We start from the raw sequence: 24,684 nt of genomic DNA, 5'->3' as shown, positions 1-24,684 counted from the left end.
ATACAAAAAACCTCGAATAGCCAAAGCAATCTTGAGGAAGAAGAATGGAACTGGGGGAATTAACCTGCCGGAATTCAGGCTCTACTACAAAGCCACAGACATCAAGACAGTATGGTACTGGCATAAAGACAGAAATATAGATCAATGGAACAAAATAGAAAGCCCAGAGATAAATCCATGCACCTATGGACACCTTATCTTTGACAAAGGAGGCAAGAATGTACAATAGAGAAACGACCATCTCTTTAACAAGTGGTGCTGGGAAAACTGGTCAACCACTTGTAAAAGAATGAAACTAGAACACTCCCTAAAACCATACACAAAAATAAACTCAAAATGGATTAAAGATCTAAATGTAAGACCAGAAACTATAAAACTCCTAGAGGAGAACATAGCAAAACACTCTCCAACATAAATCACAGCAGGATCCTCCATGACCCTCCTCCCAGAATAGTGAAAATAAAAGCAAAAATAAACAAACGGGACCTAATTAAACTTAAAAGCTTTGGTGCAACGAAGGAAACTAAGCATGGTGAAAAGACAGCCTTCAGAATGGGAGAAAATAATAGCAAACGAAGCTACTGACAAAGAATTAATCTCAAAAATATACAAGCAGCTCCTGCAGTTCAGTTCCAGAAAAATAAACGACCCAATCAAAAAATGGGCCAAAGAACTAAACATACATTTATCTAAAGAAGACATACAGATGGCTAACAAACACATGAAAAGATGCTCAACATCACTCATTATCATGAAATGCAAATAAAAATCACAATGAGGTATCATCTCACACCAGTCAGAATGGCTGCTATCAAAAAGTATACAAACAATAAATGCTGGAGAGGGTGTGGAGAAAAGGGAACCGTCTTACACTGTTGGTGGGAATGCAAACTAGTACAGCCACAATGGAGAAGAGTGTGAAGATTCCTTCAGTTCAGTTCAGTTCAGTCGCTCAGTCGTGTCTGACTCTTAGCGACCCCATGAATCGCAGCAAGACAGGCCTCCCTGTCCATCACCAACTCCCAGAGTTCACTCAAACTCATGTCCATCGAGTCGGTGATGCCATACAGCCATCTCATTCTCTGTCGTCCCCTTCTCCTCCTGCCCCCAATCCCTCCCAGCATCAGAGTCTTTTCCAGTGAGTCAACTCTTCGCATGAGGTGGCCAAAGTATTGGAGTTTCAGCTTTAGCATCAGTCCTTCCAATGAACACCCAGGATTGATCTCCTTTAGAATGGACTGGTTGGATCTCCTTGCAGTCCAAGGGACTCTCAAGAGTCTTCTCCAGCACCACAGTTCAAAAGCATCAATTCTTCGGCGATCAGCTTTCTTCACAGTCCAACTCTCACATCCATACATGACCACTGGAAAAACCATAGCCTTGACTAGATGGACCTTTGTTGGCAAAGTAATATCTCTGCTTTTTAATATACTATCTAGGTAGGTCATAACTTTCCTTTCAAGGAGTAAGCATCTTTTAATTTCATGGCTGCAATCAGCATCTGCAGTGATTTTGGAGCCCAAAAAAATAAAGTCTGACACTGTTTCCACTGTATCCCCATCTATTTCCCATGAAGTGATGGGACCAGATGCCATGATCTTTGTTTTCTGAATGTTGAGCTTCAAGCCAAACTTTTCACTCTCCTCTTTCACTTTCATCAAGAGGCTTTTAAGTTCCTCTTCACTTTCTGCCATAAGGGTAGTGTCATCTGCATATCTGAGGTTATTGATATTTCTCCTGGCAATCTTGATTCCAACTTGTGCTTCTTCCAGCCCAGCGTTCCTCATGATGTACTCTGCATGTAAGTTAAATAAGCAAGGTGACAATATACAACCTTGACATACTCATTTTCCTATTTGGAACCAGTCTGTTGTTCCATGTCCAGTTGAGAAATAACTCCAGAAAGAATGAAGGGATGGAGCCAAAGCAAAACCAATACCCAGTTGTGGATGGGACTGGTGATAGAAGCAAGGTACAATGCTGTAAAGAGCAATATTGCATAGGAACCTGGAATGTTAGGTCCATGAATCAAGGCAAATTGGAAGTGGTCAAACAGGAGATGGCAACAGTGAACGTAGACATTCTAGGAATCAGTGAACTAAAATGGACTGGAATGGGTGAAATTAACTCAGATGACCATTATATCTACTACTGTGGGCAGGAATCCCTCAGAAGAAATGGAGTAGCCATCATGGTCAACAAAAGAGTCTGAAATGCAGTACTTAGATAAAATCTTAAAAACGACAGAATGATGTCTGTTCGTTTCCAAGGCAAACCATTCAATATTACAGTAATCCAAGCCTATGCCCCAACCAGTAATGCTGAAGAAGCCGAAGTTGAATGGTTCTATGAAGACCTACAAGACCTTTTAGAACTAACACCCAAAAAAAGATGTCCTTTTCATTATAGGGGACTGGAATGCAAAAGTAGGAAGTCAAGAAACACCTGGAGTAACAGGCAAATTTGTCCTTGAAGCAAGGAATGAAGCAGGGCAAAGGCTAATAGAGTTTTGCCAAGAGAACGCACTGGTCATAGCAAACACCCTCTTCCAACAACACAAGAGAATACTCTACACATGGACATCACCAGATGGTCAACACCGAAATCAGACTGATTATATTCTTTGCAGCCAAAGATAGAGAAGCTCTATACAGTTAGCAAAAACAAGACCAGGAGCTGACTGTGGCTCAGATCATGAACTCCTTATTGCCAAATTCAGAAGATTCCTTAAAAACCGGAATTAGAACCGCCATACAACCCAGCAATCCCACTTCTGGACATACACACTGAGGAAACCATAATCGAAAGAGACACGTGTACTCCAATGTTCATCACAGCACTGTTCATAATAGCCAGGACATGGAAGCAACCTAGACGTCCATCTGCAGATGAATGGATAAGAAATCTGTGGTACATATACACAATGGAATATCACTCAGCTATTAAAAAGAATGCATTTGAATAAGTTCTACGGAGGTGGATGAAACTGGAGCCTATTATACAGAATGAAGTAAGTGAGAAAGAAAAACACCAATACAGTATACTAACGCATACATATGGAATTTAGAAAGATGATAACAATGACCCTATATGCGAGATAGCAAAAGAGACACAGATGTATAGAACAGTCTTTGGGACTCTGTGGGAGAAGGCAAGGGTGGGATGATTTGCGAGAATAGCATTGAAACATGTATATTATCATATGTGAAACGAATTGCCAGTCCAGGTTCGATGCATGAGACAGGGTGCTCAGGGCTGGTGCACTGGGATGACCCTAAGGGACAGGATGGGGAGGGAGGTGGGAGGGGGGTTCAGGATGAGGAACACATGTACACCCATGGCTGATTCATGTGAATGTATGGCAAAAACCATCACAATATTGTAAAGTAATTAGCCTCCAATTAAAATAAATAACTTAATTTTTAATAAATAAATAAATAAAAATTTTAAAAAGAAATAAAAGCAGAGTCCATAACAATGTATCCCAAGATCAGCTGGAGGTCAGTAAGCCCCTTGGGACAGTTCATATTATTTTCACTGAGCCCTATTGCCCCTCAGCAAAATGGGTAAAACAAGAGTGATACCATTAGCTCTCTTTGTACATCACCTTATGCTTTTCAGAAAAGTTTCAAAAACATTTTGATACAATAAATATTAGAATGAATGTACTTAAATAATCCCAAATCATAAAGTCAAGAAAATATAACAGTTGGATTAAAATGACAGAATTTGCCAATTTTTCTGTTCAAATGACTATCTGAGTCAAGTTGAGGAAGACACACAAAAGCTGTTCTGTGGGGAAATAGTTCAGAACTCATCGTGCAATCCCCAGGGCCAATAAGGCAGCTGGGCAGAGGATGAGGTCATCAGTGTGGGGTCAGCTTGAGACACTCCCCTTCCTGTCACCCCAGACAGCCATGGGCCTCCCCTAGCCTGGGAAAGGTGTGCCACAGACATCATAGAGCCTCCTGAGAAGAGAATATCTGTGAAATTGAGCAAATGTAACACCAGGGCCCAGAGAAGGCAATGGCAAGCCACTCCAGTACTCTTGCCTAGAAAATCCCATGGATGGAGGAGCCTGGTAGGCTGCAGTCCATGGGGTCGCTAAGGGTCAGACACGACTGAGTGACTTCACTTTCACTTTTCACTTTCACACATTGGAGAAGGAAATGGCAACCCACTCCAGTGTTCTTGCCTGGAGAATCCCAGGGACGGGGGAGCCTGGTGGGCTTCCGTCTATGGGGTCACACAGAGTCAGACACGACTGAAGTGACTTAGCAGCAGCGGCAACACCACGGCGAGGAGATTGACACAGAGTTTCTATAGATGGAGAACTAGTATCTCTCTTCCTAGGTAAAGAGCAGCCCATGTTAAATGCACGTGTGGAAATCAATACGGAAATCAATATGTAAGTAAACTGTCTTCATAATTACAGTGGGGGAGGAAATGAGTGGATCTAATGGAGAAAATTTAGCATCAACATATATACACTATCATGTGCAAAATGGATAGTTGGTGACAAGTTGCTGTATAACACAGGGAGCCCAGGCTGGTGCTCAGTGATGACCTAGAGGGGTGGGATTTGGGGAAAGGATTAGGCTCAACAAGGAGGGGATATATGTATCATTATGGCTGACTCAGATTGCTGTATGGCAGAAACCAATACAACATTGTAAAAAATTTTTTAAATAATAAAAACCACTATAATATTCAAAACAGTTGTTACACTTAGCAATAAACACTGCAGTTGATAAATTCTAAATTAACAACTTCCTCCTTTCTTTTTCCACTCACCTACCCAGCTATCCACCTATCCATCCATCCTATGAAATATTCACTGGGCACCTACTAGCTGCTAGTCACCTCTTGCTAATTTTGGTGTATCCCAATGGCCAATCACTCTGATGAAACAGCATCCAGAAATGTCAAAAAATGAATTCTCCTTTCTCCACTGCACTGTGACTTATTAAGGGTATCTAAAGGCCACCATGGTATCCAGCAATGTGATTTTTGCATTACAATAAACTTCTGAACCGAAATGAACTTCTGGAACTCTGGTTTCAAAAAATATAAAAATTAACAGACTTGGTTAATCCACCCACCGGATTGCTCAATCTAAAATACAATAAACCATTTAATTCAACTCAGAGTGTAGTAAACTATGATGTACTACATACATGAGAGACAAGGAGATAACCGGAGCGCTTCCTTGAGCTGAAGGGGTTTACAGGGGAGGCAGAAAGCAGGTTAAGAAACAAACCTGCAACAGAACATAAGTGGCAAAAAGTAGACGATTCCAGAAGAGCAGGGAAGGCTGGAAGTATTCAAATAGCGCAAAACACTACCATCTTTACCCTCCTCTCCCCTGCCCCCACCCAGTCCTCAGCCTGCATTTTGTCTGTAGAAAAACTTTAGCCAAAAAATAAGTTTGACCCGAGAAGTGAGAAAATGCAGAAACAAAGGAAAACAGTCCAAAAATAGTAAATAATAATAGGTTAGTCACTAAGCATAAAGACCTATAATTCCTTCTCAGGGGAGATAGCTAATATTCTGAACCATAGACTATGAGTGGTCTTATAGATACTGAAACCCCCATCAGGTGGAAGAAGCTAAGCACGTGATGACCAGGCTGTAATCAGGACATAAGTCGAGAACTGGTCTCAAGGAAACGGGAACAAACTGACCCTAAAACTGAAGATTAACTATAAACAATCAAGATGATGCTGGTCAGACCACCGATGACCAATTTCAAGAGCTGACTGTGCTGTTTCTGCACGTAGCCCCCACCTCTGTCTGTAAAAGTTTTGTCCCCTGATTGTCAGTGGGGAGGAGGGAATTGATTTGGACAGGAGTCTGCCCTCCCCTTGGGCTTCCCTGGTACCTCAGATGGTAAAGCGTCTGCCTACAATGAAAGAGACCAGAGTTCGATCCCTGGGTTCGGAAGATCTCCTGGAGAAGGAAATGGCAACCCATTCCAGTATTCTTGCCTGGAAAATCCCATTGACCGAGGAGCCTGGTAGGCTACAGTCCATGGGGTCGCAAAGAGTCGGACACAACTGAGCGACTTCACTCACTCTCTGCCCTCCCCATCTTCCCTACCAGTTGCTGGCATCCAAAATAAAGCAAACTTTCCTTTCCACCAATCTAGCCTCTTTATTGGCTTTTGAGCAGTGAGCTGCCAAACCCCACTTTGAGATACAGTAAAATGAGGTGTGGAGACAGGACAAAGAGGGCAGATGCCATCATGTTCTTGGTGGGCAGAAGCAAGCGAGCCAGAGCATCCGTTTTGGGGATTTGGTGGACTGCTTAACAAGATGGCAGAGGAATAGGACGGCGAGACCACTCTCTCCCCCACAAATTCATCAAAAGAACATTTGAACGCGGAGTAAAGTCCACAAAACAACTTCTGAATGCTGGCAGAGGACGTCAGGCACCCAGAAAAGCAGCCCATTATCTTCGAAAGGAGGCACAACGAACGACGCAAAGAGGTGCGGCCGTGAGGAGCTACCCCACGCCTGAGGCCAGGGCCGGCGGCCGAGAGGAGCTACCCCACGTCCAACAGGCGGTGGCTGCGTGGGCGCAGGAGGGCCGAGAGGAGCTACTCCGCATGCAAGGTCAGGAGGGGCGGCCTTGAGGAGATACCCCTCACCCAAGGTAAGGTACAGCGGCTGCACTTTGCTGGAGCGGCTGTGAAGAGATTTTCCACGACCAAGGTAAGAGAAACCCAAATAAGACGGTAGGTATTGGGAGGGGGCATCAGAGGGCAGACAAACTGAAATCATAATCACAGGAAACTAGCCGATCTGATCACATGGACCACAGCCGAATGTGGTCCACTGGAGAAGGGAATGGCAAACCACTTCAGTATACTTGCCTTGAGAACCCCATGAACAGTAACAAAGGGCAAAATGATAGGATACTGAATGAGGAATTCCCCAGGTCAGTAGGTGCCCAGTATGCTACTGGAGCTCAGTGGAGAAATAACTATAGAAGGATAAAGGGATGGAGCAAAAGCAAAACCAATACCCAGTTGTGGATGTGACCAGTGATAGAAGCAAGGTCCGGTGCTGTAAAGAGCAATATTGCATAGGAACCTGGAATGTTAGGTCCATGAATCAAGGCAAATTGGAAGTGGTCAAACAGGAGATGGCAAGAGTGAACGTCGACATTCTAGGAATCAGTGAATTAAAATGGACTGGAATGGGTGAATTTAACTCGGATGACCATTTTATCTACTACTGTGGGCAGGAATCCCTCAGAAGAAATGGAGTAGCCATCATGGTCAACAAAAGAGTCCGAAATGCAGTACTTGGATGCAATCTTAAAAATGACAGGATGATTTCTCTTCGTTTCCAAGGCAAACCATTCAATATTACAGTAATCCAGGCCTATGCCCCAACCAGTAATGCTGAAGAAGCCGAAGTTAATCGGTTCTATGAAGACCTACAAGACCTTCTAGAACTAACACCCAAGAAAGATGTCCTTTTCATTATAGGGGACTGGAATGCAAAAGTAGGAAGTCAAGAAACACCTGGAGTAACTGGCAAATTTGGCCTTGGAGCACGGAATGAAGCAGGGCAAAGGCTAATAGAGTTTTGTCAAGAGAATGCACTGGTCATAGCAAACACCCTCTTCCAACAACACAAGAGAAGACTCTACACATGGACATCACCAGATGGTCAACACCGAAATCAGATTGATTATATTCTTTGCAACCAAAGATGGAGAAGCTCTATACAGTTAGCGAAAACAAGACCAGGAGCTGACTGTGGCTCAGATCATGAACTCCTTATTGCAAAGTTCAGACTTAAATTGAAGAAAGTAGGGAAAACCACTAGACCATTCAGATATGACCTCAATCAAATCCCTTATGATTATACAGTGGAAGTGAGAAATAGATTTAAGGGACTAGATCTGATTGATAGAGTGCCTGATGAACTCTGGACGGAGGTTCGTGACATTGTACAGGAGACAGGGACCAAGACCATCCCCATGGAAAAGAAATGCAAAAGAGCGAAATGGCTGTCTGAGGAGGCCTTACAAATAGCTGTGAAAAGAAGAGAGGCAAAAAGCAAAGGAGAAAAGGAAAGATATAAGCATCTGAATGCAGAGTTCCAAAGAATAGCAAGGAGAGATAAGAAAGACTTCCTCAGTGATCAATGCAAAGAAATAGAGGAAAACAACAGAATAGGAAAAACAAGAGACCTCTTCAAGAAAATTAGAGATTCCAAGGGAACATTTCATGCAAAGATGGGCTCGATAAAGGACAGAAATGGTATGGACCTAACAGAAGCAGAAGATATTAAGAAGAGGTGGCAGGAATACACAGAAGAACTGTACAAAAAAGATCTTCACAACCAAGATAGTCACGATAATGTGATCACTGACCTAGAGCCAGACATCTTGGAATGTGAAGTAAAGTGGGCCTTAGAAAGCATCACTACTAACAAAGCTAGTGGAGGTGATGGAATTCCAGTTGAGCTATTTCAAGTCTTGAAAGATGATGCTGTGAAAGTGCTGCACTCAATATGCCAGCAGATTTGGAAAACTCAGCAGTGGCCACAGGACTGGAAGAGGTCAGTCTTCATTCCAATCCCAAAGAAAGGCAATACCAAAGAATGCTCAAACTACCGGACAATTGCACTCATCTCACACGCTAGTAAAGTCATGCTCAAAATTCTCCAAGCCAGGCTTCAGCAATATGTAAACCGTGAACTCCCAGATGTTCAAGCAGGTTTTAGAAAAGGCAGAGGCACCAGAGATCAAATTGCCAACATCGCTGGATCATGGAGAAAGCAAGAGAGTTCCAGAAAAACATCTATTTCTGCTTCATCGACTATGCCAAAGCCTTTGACTGTGTCGATCACAATAAACTGTGGAACATTCTGAAAGAGATGGGAATCCCAGACCACCTGACCTGCCTCTTGAGAAACCTGTATGCAAGTCAGGAAGCAACTGTTAGAACTGGCCATGGAACAACAGACTGGTTCCAAATAGGAAAAGGTGTACGTCAAGGTTGTATATTGTCACCTTGCTTATTTAACTTCTATGCAGAGTACATCATGAGGAACGCTGGGCTGGAAGAAGCACAAGCTGGAATCAAGATTGCCGGGAGAAATATCAATAACCTCAGATATGCAGATGACACTACCCTTATGGCAGAAAGTGAAGAGGAACTCAAAAGCCTCTTGATGAAAGTGAAAGAGGAGAGTGAAAAGGTTGGCTTGAAGCTCAACATTCAGAAAACAAAGATCATGGCATCTGGTCCCATCACTTCATGGGAAATAGATGGAAAAACAGTGGAAACAGTGTCAGACTTTATTTTTTGGGCTCCAAAATCACTGCGGATGCTGATTGCAGCCATGAAATTAAAAGACGCTTGCTCCTTGGAAGGAAAGTTATGACCAACCTTGATAGTATATTAAAAAGCAGAGACATTACTTTGCCAACCAAGGTCCGTCTAGTCAAGGCAATGGTTTTTCCCGTGGTCATGTATGGATGTGAGAGTTGGACTGTGAAGAAGGCTGATCGCCGAAGAATCGATGCTTTTGAACTGTGGTGTTGGAGAAGACTCTTGAGAGTCCCTTATACTGCAAGGAGATCCAACCAATCCATTCTAAAGGAGATCAATCCTGGATGTTCATTGGAGGGACTGATGCTAAAGCTGAAACTGCAATACTTTGGCCACCTCATGCGACGAGTTGACTCACTGGAAAAGACTGTGATGCTGGGAAAGGTTGGGGGCGGGAGGAGAAGGGGACGATGGAGAATGAGATGGCTGGATGGCATCACCGACTCTGTGGACATGAGTTTGAGTGAACTCCGGGAATTGGTGATGGACAGGGAGGCCTGGCGTGCTGTGATTCATGGGGTCGCGGGGGGTCGGACACGACTGAGCGACTGAACTGAACTGAACTGAACTTATGGAAGGCCTGGAAAGGAATGCTAAGAATTTGCCTGCAGGACAGTAATGAGTATTTGCACAAGGAAGAGTGACCTAATCAGATCTCTCCTCTGGGAAGATTATCCTGGCAGTAGCATCCAGGCCTGACTGTCAGGAGGTACTGAGCAGAGAAATAGTGACACAAACAAGTGTCAGGACTGCAAAGACACAGGAAGGCCTTTGGAAGACACAGATGCCTTTGGAAGAAGCATCCTAACAATGACTGTGAAGCTCTGAGGGTTGCCTTAAATCATCTGGAAAGAATACCAGGCTTCATTAGATCTTCCCTTTAGACTGGATGGTCCTTGTGGACAGTCTGGTACATCTTTAAACACACTGCTATTGTTAGGAGCCCTAACATCTGAGTAGCCAGGATAGGCCTGAGACCTTGCTTAGGCCTAAGTTTCGATTTCCTGGAGACAGGGTGGAGGCTAAGTTCACAGAAACTCCTCCCTAAGAAGATCCCACCGGTGCCAAAATTAAGAAACTCCTCCCTAGAAAAGTCCCGCCGGCGACAGAAATCAGGCCAATCAGAGGAAAAAGGGAAATCCCCCAGAAAAACCCCGCGCGCGCATAAACTGGCCAATGAGCTTCTGCACGCGCATGAACTGGCCAATGAGCTTCTGCCAGTTTGATCTTTTGAACAAAAATAGGTGCTTATGTAATCTAAGACTATAAAAACCGCTGTGACCTGGGCTCTGGGCTCTTGTCCCACTCCACTGCGCTGGAGGAGGCATGAGCCCTAGCTCGAGCTAGAAATAAACCCCATTCTTGCTTTTGCATTGCTGCGAGTGTCTTATTATACCAGTATGGGGGGGACTGGACTCAGGGCATAACACTATATACACCACAGTGCCACGCAGACAGAAGGTGCCAAATAAATGTTCCTGAACAGATGAATAAATACAATGGAATGAATAAATGGATAAGTTAGTGTCTTTAGAAAAGAATTCTATAACCAGAGAAAGGAAAACAAAAGAACTGATCAGAGTCAAGGTAATTTGAGGCCCAAAATCTACTATTTGAATTGAATGCAGAATGTCTATGACCAAGGTCAGCTGTCTCACATTTCACTATGCCTGGCCCATTATAATGAAAAACACCAGGGAATATTAATAATTGTACAGAGTCAATAAGAGAGTAGACGTTAAAAGTTCTCATCACAAGAAAAAGACTTTGTAACCATGTAAGGTGGTGAATGTAACTAGACTTACCATGATGATCATTTTACAATGTACACAAATAGCAAATCACCATGTTGTACACCTAGTCTAATCTTGTTGGTGTCAAATATACATCAATTTTTAAAAAAAGAATTGTACTGAGACGTGCAAAATTTTCTCATTTGAAGATTTGTAATCACAAAACAGCACTCACAAGTCTACGTTTCCAGCGCATTAGAACCACAACCCCCATTCATTTATTTTTGACCACTGTGAAACAGTCCTCCTTTGGCTATCAGTATTTTACTGAGATGAGACGTGCTTTCATTTATAAATGCAAAACACCTTCTCCTGTGTCAAAAATAAAGCCTAATAATTATGCCAAATCATCTTATCAATCTACTTCAAATTAAGAAACCACAGGTATGAAAAAGAAAAGTTAGGTTGGTGTGCACGTCGCAAAACCAAATTTAAAGTCAGACTCTACATTCAAGACACAATTCACTCTTTAAATTTAGATATTTCCCCCTTCAACCTGTGAAAGCATTTAGTCTCCATGCAGGGCCACCTGTCAAATGCACATTTCTACTCCTGGCCACTGTATTTGCCTGAGTGAACACGATCATGTTAATGATTAATATCAATCCTAGATACAGGTAACCCTGAGGAGGTCAAGTACCAACTGCATTCAGGCAGCTGACTGCAGGGAGCTGTCTGAGCCTCTTGAAATGGAACCATGGGGAGGAGGCAAAATGTGAAACCTCACAGAGCAGGGACTAGGAAATTCGCACAGTCCCCCAAGTCCCAGACAAGCCCAGTCCTCCAGGACAAAAGTCGCTGAATCCGAGAGCTGGAAGGGTACCCACACATCGTCCACTGCAGCCCCCACCTGCCCCAGATGCAGACTCCCCCATACGGTCACCCCAGAATCAACCAACACTAATTTAAATGCTTCTGGGGCAAAAAAGCTAACCACTTTTCAAGATGGCCTCTTCCATTGATGGACAACATTTTAGCAAGTTTTTCTCTAGGTTAAGTTCAAGGAGATCAGTCCTGGGTGTTCATTGGAAGGACTGATGTTGAAGCTGAAACTCCAATACTTTGGCCACCTGATGCAAAGAGCTGACTCATTTGAAAAGACCCTGATGCTGGGAGGGATTGGGGGCAGGAGGAGAGGGGGATGACAGAGGATAAGATGGTTGGATGGCATCACCGACTCAGTGGACATGGGTTTGGGTAGGCTCTGGGGGTTGGTGATGGACAGGGAGGCCTGGCGTGCTGCGGTTCATGGGGTTGCAAAGAGTTGGACATGACTGAGCGAGTGAACTGAACTGAAGTTCAAAATTGACACCCTACTCATTTGTGGCTCTATTTGTAATTCTGGGCCAAGAAGGCACTCTAAATCCTGAATGGATGATGAATGATTAGTGAACAGATCAATGACAATATTGGAAAAAGGAATCACTCACAAATTTAAGCTTTTAAGAGCCATGATGGCTCAAAAATATAAAAATAAGGATTTGGTTTGACTCACTTAATATTACTTAAGCAGAGGGGGATTATGCAGCACTGTGGAATGAAGCATACTTAACGGAAACAGTTCTAAGTAAGGGGAGAGGACTCAGGTCCTAATACTCACTCTGCTGCTCTCATCCCTGTTCCACACCTGTCACCTAAGCCAGCCAGATCCCGAGATCTCCACCATCACTTAACACTGTCAGGACTCTGATGTGACTTATCCCCAAAGGCTGTGGGGCCAAACCTCCAGGAATTTCTATCTTAACTGCATTTCTCTGAGAGTTCAAACCCATCTGCAAATAAAGGGTAAAAGTCCTACCAAGGGGACTTCACTCGTGGTCCAGTGGCTAAGACTCTGCATTGCCAATGCAAGAGATTCATGTTCAATCCCTGGTTAGAGAACTGAGATCCCATATACTGCAACTAAAGATCCCATGGGCCATAACTAAGACCTGGCACAGCCAAATAAATGAATTAAAAAAAAAAAAAGTGGTCCTACCGTGGCAGGCAAATGCAGGGGTTGAACAGGTAGAATTATATCCACCTGTTTTCAGGATGAGCACAAGGCAACATGGCTGGGAAGCTAACCTGAAGTTGATTGGGGATGAGAATCGTTCCTAGGGCTATGAGACCTGGCCTTCTACACTCGTGTTTACCAATATAGAGACCAAATATAGATTTCTCAGCCCTGCACATTATAAATACACTTGTCCATGCCTCACCGGCCAGAACTCAAGAGGTTTGACCACTTGATCATTTGAAGCTTCATCCAGCAGTAAGTTCTGCAATTCTGTTATAAACACCAATTGACCCGAGTGATCTCAGGAAGCTCCACGACTCTATCATCCATTTCTGAGCCATGACGGGAGGCAAGTGGCCAAAAGGAAGGAGCACCGAGTAAAAGGAAGCAGACAGAAAATCGACGGCCATGTCAGCAGCTGAGCACACCGCATGGGCCCCCACTGCCTTCCAAAGCCAGATAGAAACATTACATCACTCACTGGTCAGCCACAGTTCTCCTTTCCCACTTCCACTTGGTATGAAAAATGGGAAGCTGATGGTGAAGTCTGTGCTCAAAGCAACAGCTGGTAAACTGATTTCAAAAGAGAAAATGGATCAGAATGGTCAAGGTATCTGTGGAAGGTATTTTTAAAAGTGCATGACTGTTGCATGAAAGATATTTGCTAAGGAATTTTTACCACAGGCATTCAAGTTGAGAACAGCAACAGAAGACTCCCAAAGGCTAAAAAAGCTTACATGACTAGATGGTGCTGTCTGGAAAGTGCTTGGCCAAGGGCAGCCCCAGCAGTGCCCAGAGGGGACCCTCCCCAGCTCCAGGATGACTGTCCAGGGCATCTCTGGAAGCAATGTTCTCTGCTGGCTCTGCATGAGAACCTGGCATATAAGCTGAATTACTATCATATTGCCCAAAAAAATCATTCTAATTCTGGTCTAATGATGCTAATCTAAAAATTCTATGATCAGAAACTGTCCTGTACCAAGCTTCAGATCTTAGTATTTAAACATCACCAGGCTTCCCAGGTGGCACTAGTGGTAAGACACAAGGCATGCAGGTTTGATCCCTGGTCGAGAACTGCGACCACACATGCCACAGCCAAAACATGACCTCAAGTGATGAGCAGGTTTGTAAATGACTCTGCTCCTTCAGGGGCTTCCCAGATGGCTCCAGTGGTAAACAACCCACCTGCCAATGCAGGAGACATAAGAGATGCGGGTTCAATCCCTGGGTCAGGAAGATCCCCTGGAGGAGGACATGGCAGCCCACTCTAGTATTCCTGCCTTGAGAATCCCCATGGACAGAGGAATCCATAGGGTCACATGGACTGTAGTCCATAGGGTCACAAAGAGTCAGACACTACTAAAGCAATTTGGCGTGCAAAAAGATCATGACTATCTTCATTCTGAAGATCTTTCATCAAACTTTGACCAAAATCACGATAAAATTCAGACATTAATGTTATAATCTCCAATCCTTCTTCAGTCAAAATTTCAAGAATTTTTTTTTAATAAAAGGAAATGTTTTAATGAACATAATAAATTTGGACTTCTTTTTTTTCTAAACTAATACCTTAATGTTTGCACAATGAACAAGTATTATTTTTGTCATCTAACTAAACACTAATAGTTTGCATGCAGTGTTTTGGAAACATATAAATCAATGAACATGGCACAGAAATGGATTACAAGAACAGAGACACCAAACTATTGGTCTGCATTGGTGGAATTATGGTGGTTTTCAATGTTCTTTTTCTCATTTGTAGCTTCCTAAGAGCACAAGGTACTTCTGGAAAAAGAAAAACGAATAAGAGAAACAATTGAACAGGGAATTTGTTCTGCAGCACAGAAACCTGGCATTCTCTCTCCCTCAGGTATACTGACTTTGCCTGAAAGTCTGTTTCGGGGGGCATCTCACGTGAGCAGTGAGGTCCCTGCAGAAATGTCCTGGGTCCTAGCCTTGCCAGGTAATCATAACCCCAAAAGCCTCAATCCCAGCTTACCCTTCTTGTGCCATCTTAAGGGTCCTGGCAAATATGTGTGCTAAAATAAAGCATTCATGTGAATTCCATTTAGTTTTGAGATTTCTGATGAGTTCTCTTTTTTTTTTTTCTTTTTCTCAGAGTAATTATTTTTTAAAGGGAGATTTCTGATGATTTCTTATGATATGTTTTTATATGAGATTTTAATTCTTTCTCTGCAAATTTTCGTTGTTTATTTTGGAAAGAGGGTAGCTTTAAATGGCATTTTTTTACATAGGGATGAAAACAAGATTATTTCAAAGTCTCTTCTTCCAGAGTTAACAATTCACCCATGTTTTAGAGTCTTAAATATGCAGGGTATATAGTTACCAGTGATCTAACATAGGTCTCGGAGAAGGCAATGGCAAGCCACTCCAGTACTCTTGCCTAGAAAACCCCATGGATGGAGAAGCCTGGTAGGCTGCAGTCCGTGGGGTCGCTAAGGGTCAAACTGAGCAACTTCACTTTCACTTTTCACTTTCACACATTGGAGAAGGAAATGGCAACCCACTCCAGTGTTCTTGCCTGGAGAATCCCAGGGACGGGGGAGCCTGGTGGGCTTCCGTCTATGGGGTCACATAGAGTCGGACACGACTGAAGTGACTTAGCAGTAGCAGCAGCAACATAGGTCTGCTCTGAACTTCAGCTTGTCTCCATAACTTTAGTTCAGGCAGTGGTTGAGAATACAGTTGTGAGAGGCACCAACCCACGGTTCTAACCCTGGTTCTACCTTTAATGGCTATGTGACTTGGAAAGAAGAGGGGTGAATCTGCATCTCAGATTTCTACAGGGAAAATGAAGATCATAAGTAGCTGCCTTACAATGGTCTGGGGCGGATTTCATCACAGCGATTTCTGATAGACCGCCTGGCAAACTGCAAGCTCTAAAAGCACTGCAGACTTTCTCATTCCCTCCTGGCAGCACTGATATCTTCTTTTTGCACAGTCAGTCATACGCTCCAAGTTACTCGCACCATTTGCTTTACTGGATCCTCAGGCAGATCCAACCCAAAAGTTACTCTCCCCATTTTATCTTTTGTAAACAGATGAGGAAACTGAGGATCGAGGACACACAGTTTAGAAAGAAGCTCCAGGCCTCTTCTGGCTCAGTGCCAGATTCTCAAATGGGCTTCCCAGTGGCTCAGATGGTAAAGAATCTGCCTGCAATGTGGGAGACCCAGGTTAAATCCCTGGGTGTGAAGATTCCCTCAAAAGATTTCATGTGCACCTGTGAACTTAATAAGATTAAATTTCTTTTTAAATACTCTGCTATTCACAGTCAGCAAAAACAAGACAGGGAGCTGACTGTGGCTCAGAGCATGAACTCCTTACTGCCAAATTCAGACTTAAATTGAAGAAAGTAAGGAAAACCACTAGACCATTCAGGTATGACCTAAATCAAATCCCTTACGATTATACAGTGGAAGTGACAAATAGATTCAAGGGATTAGATCTGATAGAGTGCCTGAAGAATTATGGATGGAGGTTCGTGACATTGTAAAGGAAGCAGTGATCAAGACCATCCCCAAGAAAAAGAAATGCAAAATGGTTGTCTGAGGAGCCCTTACAAATAGCTGAGCAAAGAAGAGAAGCTAAAGACAAAGGAGAAAAGGAAAGATACACCCATTTGAATGCAGAATTCCAAAGAATAGCAAGGAGAGATAAGAAAGCCTTCCTCAGTGAAGCCTTCCTCAAAGAAACAGAGGAAAATAATAGAATGGGAAAGACTAGAGATCTCTTCAAGAAAACTAACGATATCAAGGGAACATTCCATGCAAAGATGGGCACAATAAAGGACAAAAATGGTATGGACCTAACAGAAGCAGAAGATATTAAGAAGAGGTGGCAAGAGTACACAGAAGAACTGTACAAAAAAGATCTTCATGACCCAGATAATCACAATGGTGTGATCACTCACCAAGAGCCAGACATCCTGGAATGCGAAGTCAAGTGGGCCTTAGGAAGCATCACTATGAACAAAGCTAGTGGAGGTGATGGAATTTCAGTGGAGCTATTTCAAATCCTAAAAGACAGTGCTGTGAAAGTGCTGCACTCAATATGCCAGCAGATTTGGAAAACTCAGCAGTGGCCACAGGACTGGAAAAGGTCAGTTTTCATTCCAATCCCAAAGAAAGGCAATGACAAAGAATGCTCAAACTACCACACAATTGTGCTCATCTCACATGCCAGCAAAGTAATGCTCAAAATTCTCCAAGCCAGAGTTCAACAGTACATGAACCGTGAACTTCCAGATGTTCAAGCTGGATTTAGAAAAGGCAGAGGAACCAGAGATCAAATTGCCAACATCTGTTAGATTATTGAAAAGCAAGAGAGTTCCAGAAAAACATCTACTTCTGCTTTACTAACTACACCAAAGCCTTTGACTGTCTGGATCACAATAAACTGTGAAAAATTTTTCAAGAGATGGGAATACCAGACCACCTGAACTGCCTCCTGAGAAATCTGTATGCAGGTCAAGAAGCAACAGTTAGAACTGGACATGAAACAACAGACTGGTTCCAAATAGGAAAAGGAGTACGTCAAGGCTGTATATTGTCACCCTGCTTATTTAACTTCTATGCAGACTACATCATGAGAAACGCTGGGCTGGATGAAGCATAAGCTGGAATCAAGATTGCTGGTAGAAATATCAATAACCTTAGATATGCAGATGACACCACCCTTATGGAAGAGAGCAAAGAAGAACTAAAGAGCCTCTTCGTGAAAGTGAAAAAGGAAAGTGAAAAAGTTGGCTTAAAACTCAACATTCAGAAAACTAAGATCACAGCATCTGGTACCATCTCTTCGTGGCAAATAGATGGGGAAACAATGGAAGCAGTGTCAGACTTTATTTTCTTGGGCTCCAAAATCACTGCAGATGGTGACTGCAGTCATGAAATTAAAAGATGCTTGCTCCTTAGAGGAAAAGCTATGACCAATCTAGACAGCATACTAAAAAGCAGAGATTACTTTGCCAACAAAGGTCCGTCTAGTCAAAGCTATGGTTTTCCCAGTAGTCATGTATGGAGGAGAGAGTTGGACCATAAAGAAAGCTGAGCGCTGAAGAACTGATGCTTTTGAACTGTGGTGTTGGAGAAGACTCATGAGAGTCCCTTGAACTACAAGGAGATCCAACCAGTCAATCCTAAAGGAAATCAGTCCTGAATATTCGTTGGAAGGACTGATGCTGAAGCTGAAATTCCAATCCTTTGGCCACCTGATGTGAAGAACTGACTCACTGGAAAAGACCCTGATGCTGGGAAAGATTGAAGGTGGGAGGAGAAGGGGACAACAGAGGATGAGATGGCTGGATGGATCACCAACTCGATGGACATAAGTGTCAGCAAGCTCTGGGAGTTGGTGATGGACAAGGAAGCCTGGCGTGCTGCAGTCCATGGGGTTGCAAAGAGTTGGACACAACTGAGCAACTGAACTGAATTGAACTGATTCATACTTGACAAGAGATGTGGTTTTTCCAGATGGCACAATGGTAAAGAATCTGTCTGCAGATGCAGGAGACGAGGGTTCTATCCCTGGTTTGGGAAGATCCCCTGGAGAAAGAAATGGCAACCAACTCCAGTATTTTTGCCTGGAAAATCCCATGGACAGAGGAGCCTGGTGGGCTAGAGTCCATGGGGTTGCAAAGAGTCGGACACGACTGAACACACACACACACACATTCATACTATAATCAAATCAAACTAGTTTTTTTTTACACCACTCCAAATTAATTGGGTTTTGCTTAGTGAAAAGAGCATGTGAGGCTCTTATTTAGAGCTTACCGTGTATCTCAGCACCAGGCTGGGTGTTCACATCCATGGCCACAGTTAAAGCCACAGCGACTCTATGAAGTAGCACTGTCACTGTCCCCATTTCATAAACGGGGCAACTAAGGCACAACTAAGTGCAGGATCGAGATGCAAGCTAACTGTCTCAAACGCCAGCTCTTAAGACTCTGGTATTATCCAAATCGCATTTGCCTGCCCAACTGACCATACATTTTGCAAAGTGCTTTCACACACAGCAGATATCCGGACGGGGCTGGGGACGGGGGAGGTTACCAGTGCTCTTTTGTATATGTGATGAAATCGAGACTCAGCGCTGTTAAAGGAGCTGTCAAAGTTACCCGGCCTTTTTCAGGTCCAGCAGGGACACGTAACTCCCTGACTGCAAATCTCATTCTTGTCCCAAAGTCTCAAATTCCTTTGCAAGTGTATTTTAAAAGCGAAATGGCAGAAGACATCCTGTCATTCCTGCAAAGCAACTGTGCACTTCACGGCCTCAGGGTCAACCCAGAGCGCTGACAGCGTTGACAGCTTGACCGGGGCTCCCCGGCTCCGGCTCTGAGCCAGCCGCGGGCATCACAGGCGCGGAGGAAGTGGGAGGTGAAACTGCTCGAAGAGCAGCCCGCTGGGACGGCGCCGGCACCGCGTCCCCCATACCACCGCAACCTCCTCCCTCCAGTTCCTCGAGGGGAGAAACCCGAGACTCTGCGGGTGTCAGGACGCGCGGTCTCTGCCCCGCGAGTGCTTAGGGGAGGGCGCGGAGCCCCGAGCCTCTGCTGGCTCAGTCCCCGGACGCAGCCAGACCCGAGCGCGCTCAAGCCGCCTTCCTCGGCCACCGGGACCCACGGGGGCGGGAACTGCGGCTCCGGGATCTCAGCACAGTCTTCCGGGAGGACGCGGCCGGCTCGGCGCTGGCGGGCAGCCCCAGGCCCCGACAAAGACTTCAGCACGGCACGCCACGCGCCCTGCCTCAGTTTCCCTCACCCCGCAAGAGTGCAGAAACCCTAGATATCAACCGAGGCGCAGCCCGGACCTAAACGATTTCCAGAGGACAGAGCTCACGCTCGCCGCGGAACCCTCGCCCCGACCCGCCGGGCGGCCGTGACAGCACCCCTACCTGCGCGGTGGCCCCCGCCGCCGCCGGCCGGGGCGCCCTGGGGACCCCCGCCCAGCATGCGCCCCGCCGGCTCCTCCCGCTCCGCCTCCGCCTTCTCCAGCTCGGCTGCGGCCAGAGGGCTCCGTGCACCCGAGGCCCGCGTCCGGGGAAGCTAACGGCTGAGCCGGACGGGAAGTGGGGAGGGGGCTGGCGAGGAAGGGGAGGCTCCTTCCTCCTCCCGGGCTGGACCGGCTGTTTCCTCTCCAGCCTCGGCCCAGGCACGCGCGCGCGCGCACACACACACACACACACACACACTCAAGCGGACGGCTGGAGCGGAGCGGGCGGGGCGCTCAAGCCCACAGCCTGGGTCACAGACCTCGGAAAGCTTATTTTTCACTCTCCCTCGGTGTTGCACGAAAATGAGAGGGGAAGTGCGGTGGAGAGGACGGGTGTTCGGGGAGGGAGAGACTAGGAGGCCCTCCGAGGGTGCCTCCCAGACACTGATTAGGGAAGTGACCACTGGGTTGATGGAAGAGCTGGAGGGAGTGAGAGGGACTCGTTTCGCAAGAAGCGGGGGTCGGGGGGACGATGAGGGGAGACTGCAGCTCACCCTGAGAAAGAGAGCGGGGCGAGTAGTTCTACATGAAATGAGGATCCAACTGTTTGAATCTTCTGGCAGCACTGTGCTGGCCCCAGATCCGCCTCCCCACGTTGGGCAGCCAGCCCAGGACACAACTGCGATCCGTGCTGAGCTCCTAGCCAACCCACTCGCCTCCTCTTGTGGTCATTCAAGGAGGCTCCTGGAGCATCCCTGAGGACGCACCTGCCAGAAATGGTTCTCGCCCTTAAGGAGCTTCCCCGTCCTCCCACCGGGGAAGATAAACATGCGCGTGTAAAACTAAATAACGACGTACCGCAGCATATGCCAAGAGCCAAAGGTTTGTGGCGAAATACTACAGAAGTGGGGGGAGGGGCGGTTAGAGGGAGTGTTGTGAAGAAGGGTCAGAAAGGCTCCCTAGAGGAAGGGGAAGGATCGTCCTGGAACTGGAGGAGAGTCAAGGTCGTTCAAAAGATCGGAACCGCGTGAGTGAAAACGCCTATGTATGCTGAGAAGTCAGAGCGTTGTGGGGCAGACTGAATGTGAGCGTGGATAAGAATGTGGGGAACCGCTGGACGAGGCTGAATGTGATGACGGACACCACCAAGCACACACCTGGGTTCACTGCAGTTTGAGAGATTAGAAAAAGCTCCGTTTGCTTAGCTAGTCGACAGAGATGGGAGGCAAGAGGTGACCAGCACTAAATGATGTGGAGACGCCAGAAGTGCCTTGGTACACTGTAACGGAATTATCTAAAGGCTTAGGGAGACTGAAATACTAGAGTAGATTTATCACATCAGACCCACTTACTGACTCCCAGGGGCTCCAGAGGACACAGCATTCACCATAACTCTGAGAAATAACTTTGTGACCCAGCATGCCTGGTCAACTCTTCTCTGTAGATCAGAAATTGCAGTGGAAACTGCACCACTGTAGTGTGGGTCCTTAAATACAGTGAGAACAGTTGGATCCCAGAGTGGCTGGAGCCAAATGGTGGCAATGAATCACCCAAGGCAGGGTGGGCATGGTTTCTGTAATGGACAGCAAAGGCAAAGCAGCAGCCAGAATAGTCTCACCCCCACAGACCTATGGCATTGACCAGTTAGGCATGCAATCCAGGATGAGACTTCTACTGAATTTTTATGTGATCTGTATGAGCAGGAAAGTTCTTGGTCAAGCAAACAAAAGCCTAACTTAAATTACCAAAAACCGACAGACTCCATCAATTTCCAGACTTGAGTCAATTTGCCAAAACTCCTTGAACAAAGGGGATGTTTGTCTCCTCCAAGATTCTGCAACATTGTCAAATATATATACTATTACTCTTTCTTCCAGCCTTCCCCAAAGGGACATGTAGCCTTTTACTAGGGTGACTGTGCATTGGGGAAAAGGAAATAATCAGACTTTTCAGGAATTACTGGACACTGGCTCTGAAATGACACTGAGTCCAGGACATCCAGAGCATTACTGTGGTACTAGTCCAAGCAAGGATTTGGAGAGGTCAGGTGATGAATGGAGTTTAAGCTCAGGTCCATCTCATAGTGGTCTCTTCACCCATACTGGGGTTATTTCTCCAGTTTTGGAGTGCATTGTTAGAATAATTAGAATAATACTCAGCAACTGGCAGAATCCCTACATTGGCTCCATGACCTGTGAAGTGAGGGTTATTTTGTTAGAAAGAGCCAAGTGGAAGCCTCTTCAGCTGCCTCTGCCTTGGATGAGCAAAGTGGTTGTAGTGGCAGTCCTGGAAGTTATCTAGAGGCTCAGCAATACAGACTTACACTCAGCAAAGCCAGTCTGACCACGGCCACTGCTGAGGGTCCAGTCCGCCAACAGCAGAACCAACAGTGTGGCAGCATTCCCCAGTTACCCAAAGGCGATACTGCCTTCTTAGAGAGACTGCAGAGAGTAATGCCACCATCAAGGACTTGAAAGATGTAGGGGTGGTGATTTCTACCACCTCCCCATTCAACATGCCCCTGTGGCCTGTGACGAAGACATATGGAGCCTGAAGAATGACAGTGGATCATCATAAACTAAACCAGATGGAGATTTCAATTGCAGCTGCTGTACCAGATGTAGCTTCACTGTGTAAGCAAATTCACACATCCCCTAGTATCTGCTATGCAGTATTGGTCTGGCAAAATGTTTCTTCTGCATACCTGTTAGTAAAGACCAACCACAGGGCAGCCTTCTTTCAGCTGCCAAAAACAGCAGTACAATGAAGACTGCCCTCCCTCAAGGATAGGTCAGTTCTCCAGCCCTACCTCCTAATTTGGTCAAGGAGGGACCCTATTGCTTTTCTGTTCTAAAAAACCTCACACTGGTCCATAGCACTGATGATGTTATCCTGATTGGACCTAGTGTGTAGGAAAGAGTAGCTCCTCTAGGCTTATTGGTGAAACATTTGTATGTCATGAGGTGGAAAGCGAATCTGACAAAAATTCTAGAGATTTCCTTCTCAGTGGGTTTTCAAGAGGTCTGGTAGTATATCCATTCTAAGGTGAAGGATAAGGACTTTCCTGATGGTCCAGTTGTTAAGAATCAGCCTTCCAATGCAGAGGATATGGGTTTGATTCCTGGCTGGGGAGCTAAGATCCCACACACCACAGGGCAACTAAGCCTACGTGCCACAACTGCTGAGTCCGAGCAGCACCACTAGAGAGAAGCCCCTGCACTGCAACAGAAATCCCACACGCCACAACTAGGGCTCGATGGTTTCAAAGAAACAAATATTCTTAAATAAATAAATAAGGTGAAGGATCAGTTGTTGTATTTAGCCCTTTATATGACCCTGGTGGCTCAGACAGTAAAGAATCTGCCTGCAATGCAGGAGACCTGGTTTAGCCCCAGGGTCAGGAAGATTCCGCTGGAGAAGGGAATGACTACCCACTCCAGTATTCTTGCCTAGAGAATTCCTTGGACAGAGGAGCCTGGCACGCTACAGCCCATGGGGTCGCAAAGAGTCAGACATGCCTGAGCAACTAACACTGTCATAACCAAAAAAGAGACACAACACCTGATGGTCCTCTTTGGGTTTGGGACACAACATATTCCTCATTTGGGAATGCTACTCAAGTCCATTTACCAAGTGACCCAAAAAGTTGCTGATTTTGAGTGGGACCAAGAACAAGAGAAGTCTCTGCACCTCATCCAGGTCGCACTGTGAGCTGCCCTCTGCCGGCTGAGCCACGTGATCCAGCAGATCCAACAGTCAGTGGTAGATGCTGATGGAGGCTGGGTCAGAGCCCTGCAAGGAGTCACCTCACTGACTCTTAAGATTACAGAGCAAAGTCCTGCCATCCTCTGTAGATTCTGGGAAACAGCTTTTTACTTACTACTGGGCCTAGTAGTGACTGATCGTTTAACCATGGGCCACCACATCACCATGCAAGCTGAGCTGCTTGCCATGAGCCAGGTGCTGCCAGAACCACAGGCATGAGTCCAGGTGTGTCCAGCAGCACTCCGTCACCAGATGGAACTGATACATGTGAGCCTCAGCTCAAGCAGACCTAGAGGACACGCGTAAGTTACATGAGGAAGTGGCCCATGTGCCCAAGGCCCCCACCACCCTCCCCGTCCCGGCCTGCACCTGCGGCCTCAGGGCCGCCTCCCTGTGATCAGCTGACTGAGGAAGAGAAGACTTAGGCCTGCCTAATGTTCAGGCATCACCCGAAAGTTGACAGCAGCTGTACTGCAGCCCCTTCCAGAACATCCCTGAAGGACAGTGGTGAAGGCAAGTCTGCCCAGCTTGCTGACCTTTGAGCACTCAACCTTGTTGTTCAGTCTGCTTCAAAAGAGAAATGGCCAGAAGTACAAGCAGACGCCAGCTTATGGACTGTGACCAATGGTTTGGCTGGATGGTCAGCGATTTGAAAGGAACATGACTGGAAAATTTGGTGACAAGGTGATCTGAGGAAGAGGTAGGTGGATAGACTTCTCTGAGCAGCCATAAAACTCCAAGATACTATGTCCCAGGTGAATGGTCTGATCTCAGTAGAGGACGCTTGTAATCCTCAAGTGGCTAGGACACTGTTCTTTG

General features: G+C 45.6%; 1 protein-coding gene across 2 annotated transcripts in view; it reads right to left on the bottom strand.

Moving 5' to 3' along the window:
• DISC1 (DISC1 scaffold protein) overlaps nucleotides 1–20,313 on the bottom strand; it is a 407,183-nt gene extending 386,870 nt beyond the window's left edge. For both annotated transcript variants that reach the window (XM_088841835.1, XM_055425806.2), the window contains exon 1: nucleotides 20,063–20,313. In XM_088841835.1, coding sequence (XP_088697961.1) covers nucleotides 20,063–20,120 — 58 coding nt within the window. In that variant the 5' untranslated portion in view covers nucleotides 20,121–20,313. The remainder of the gene's footprint in view (nucleotides 1–20,062) is intronic.
• Between the last annotated feature and the right edge of the window lie 4,371 nt (nucleotides 20,314–24,684).

This window comes from Moschus berezovskii, chromosome 12 (assembly GCF_049115385.1).
Source record: "Moschus berezovskii isolate FMDL1 chromosome 12, NW_MosBer_1.0, whole genome shotgun sequence".
NCBI classification, from domain to species: Eukaryota; Metazoa; Chordata; class Mammalia; order Artiodactyla; family Moschidae; genus Moschus; species Moschus berezovskii.
The sequence above is the reverse complement of the archived record's forward strand: the minus strand, read 5'-3'. Positions and strand labels throughout refer to the sequence as shown.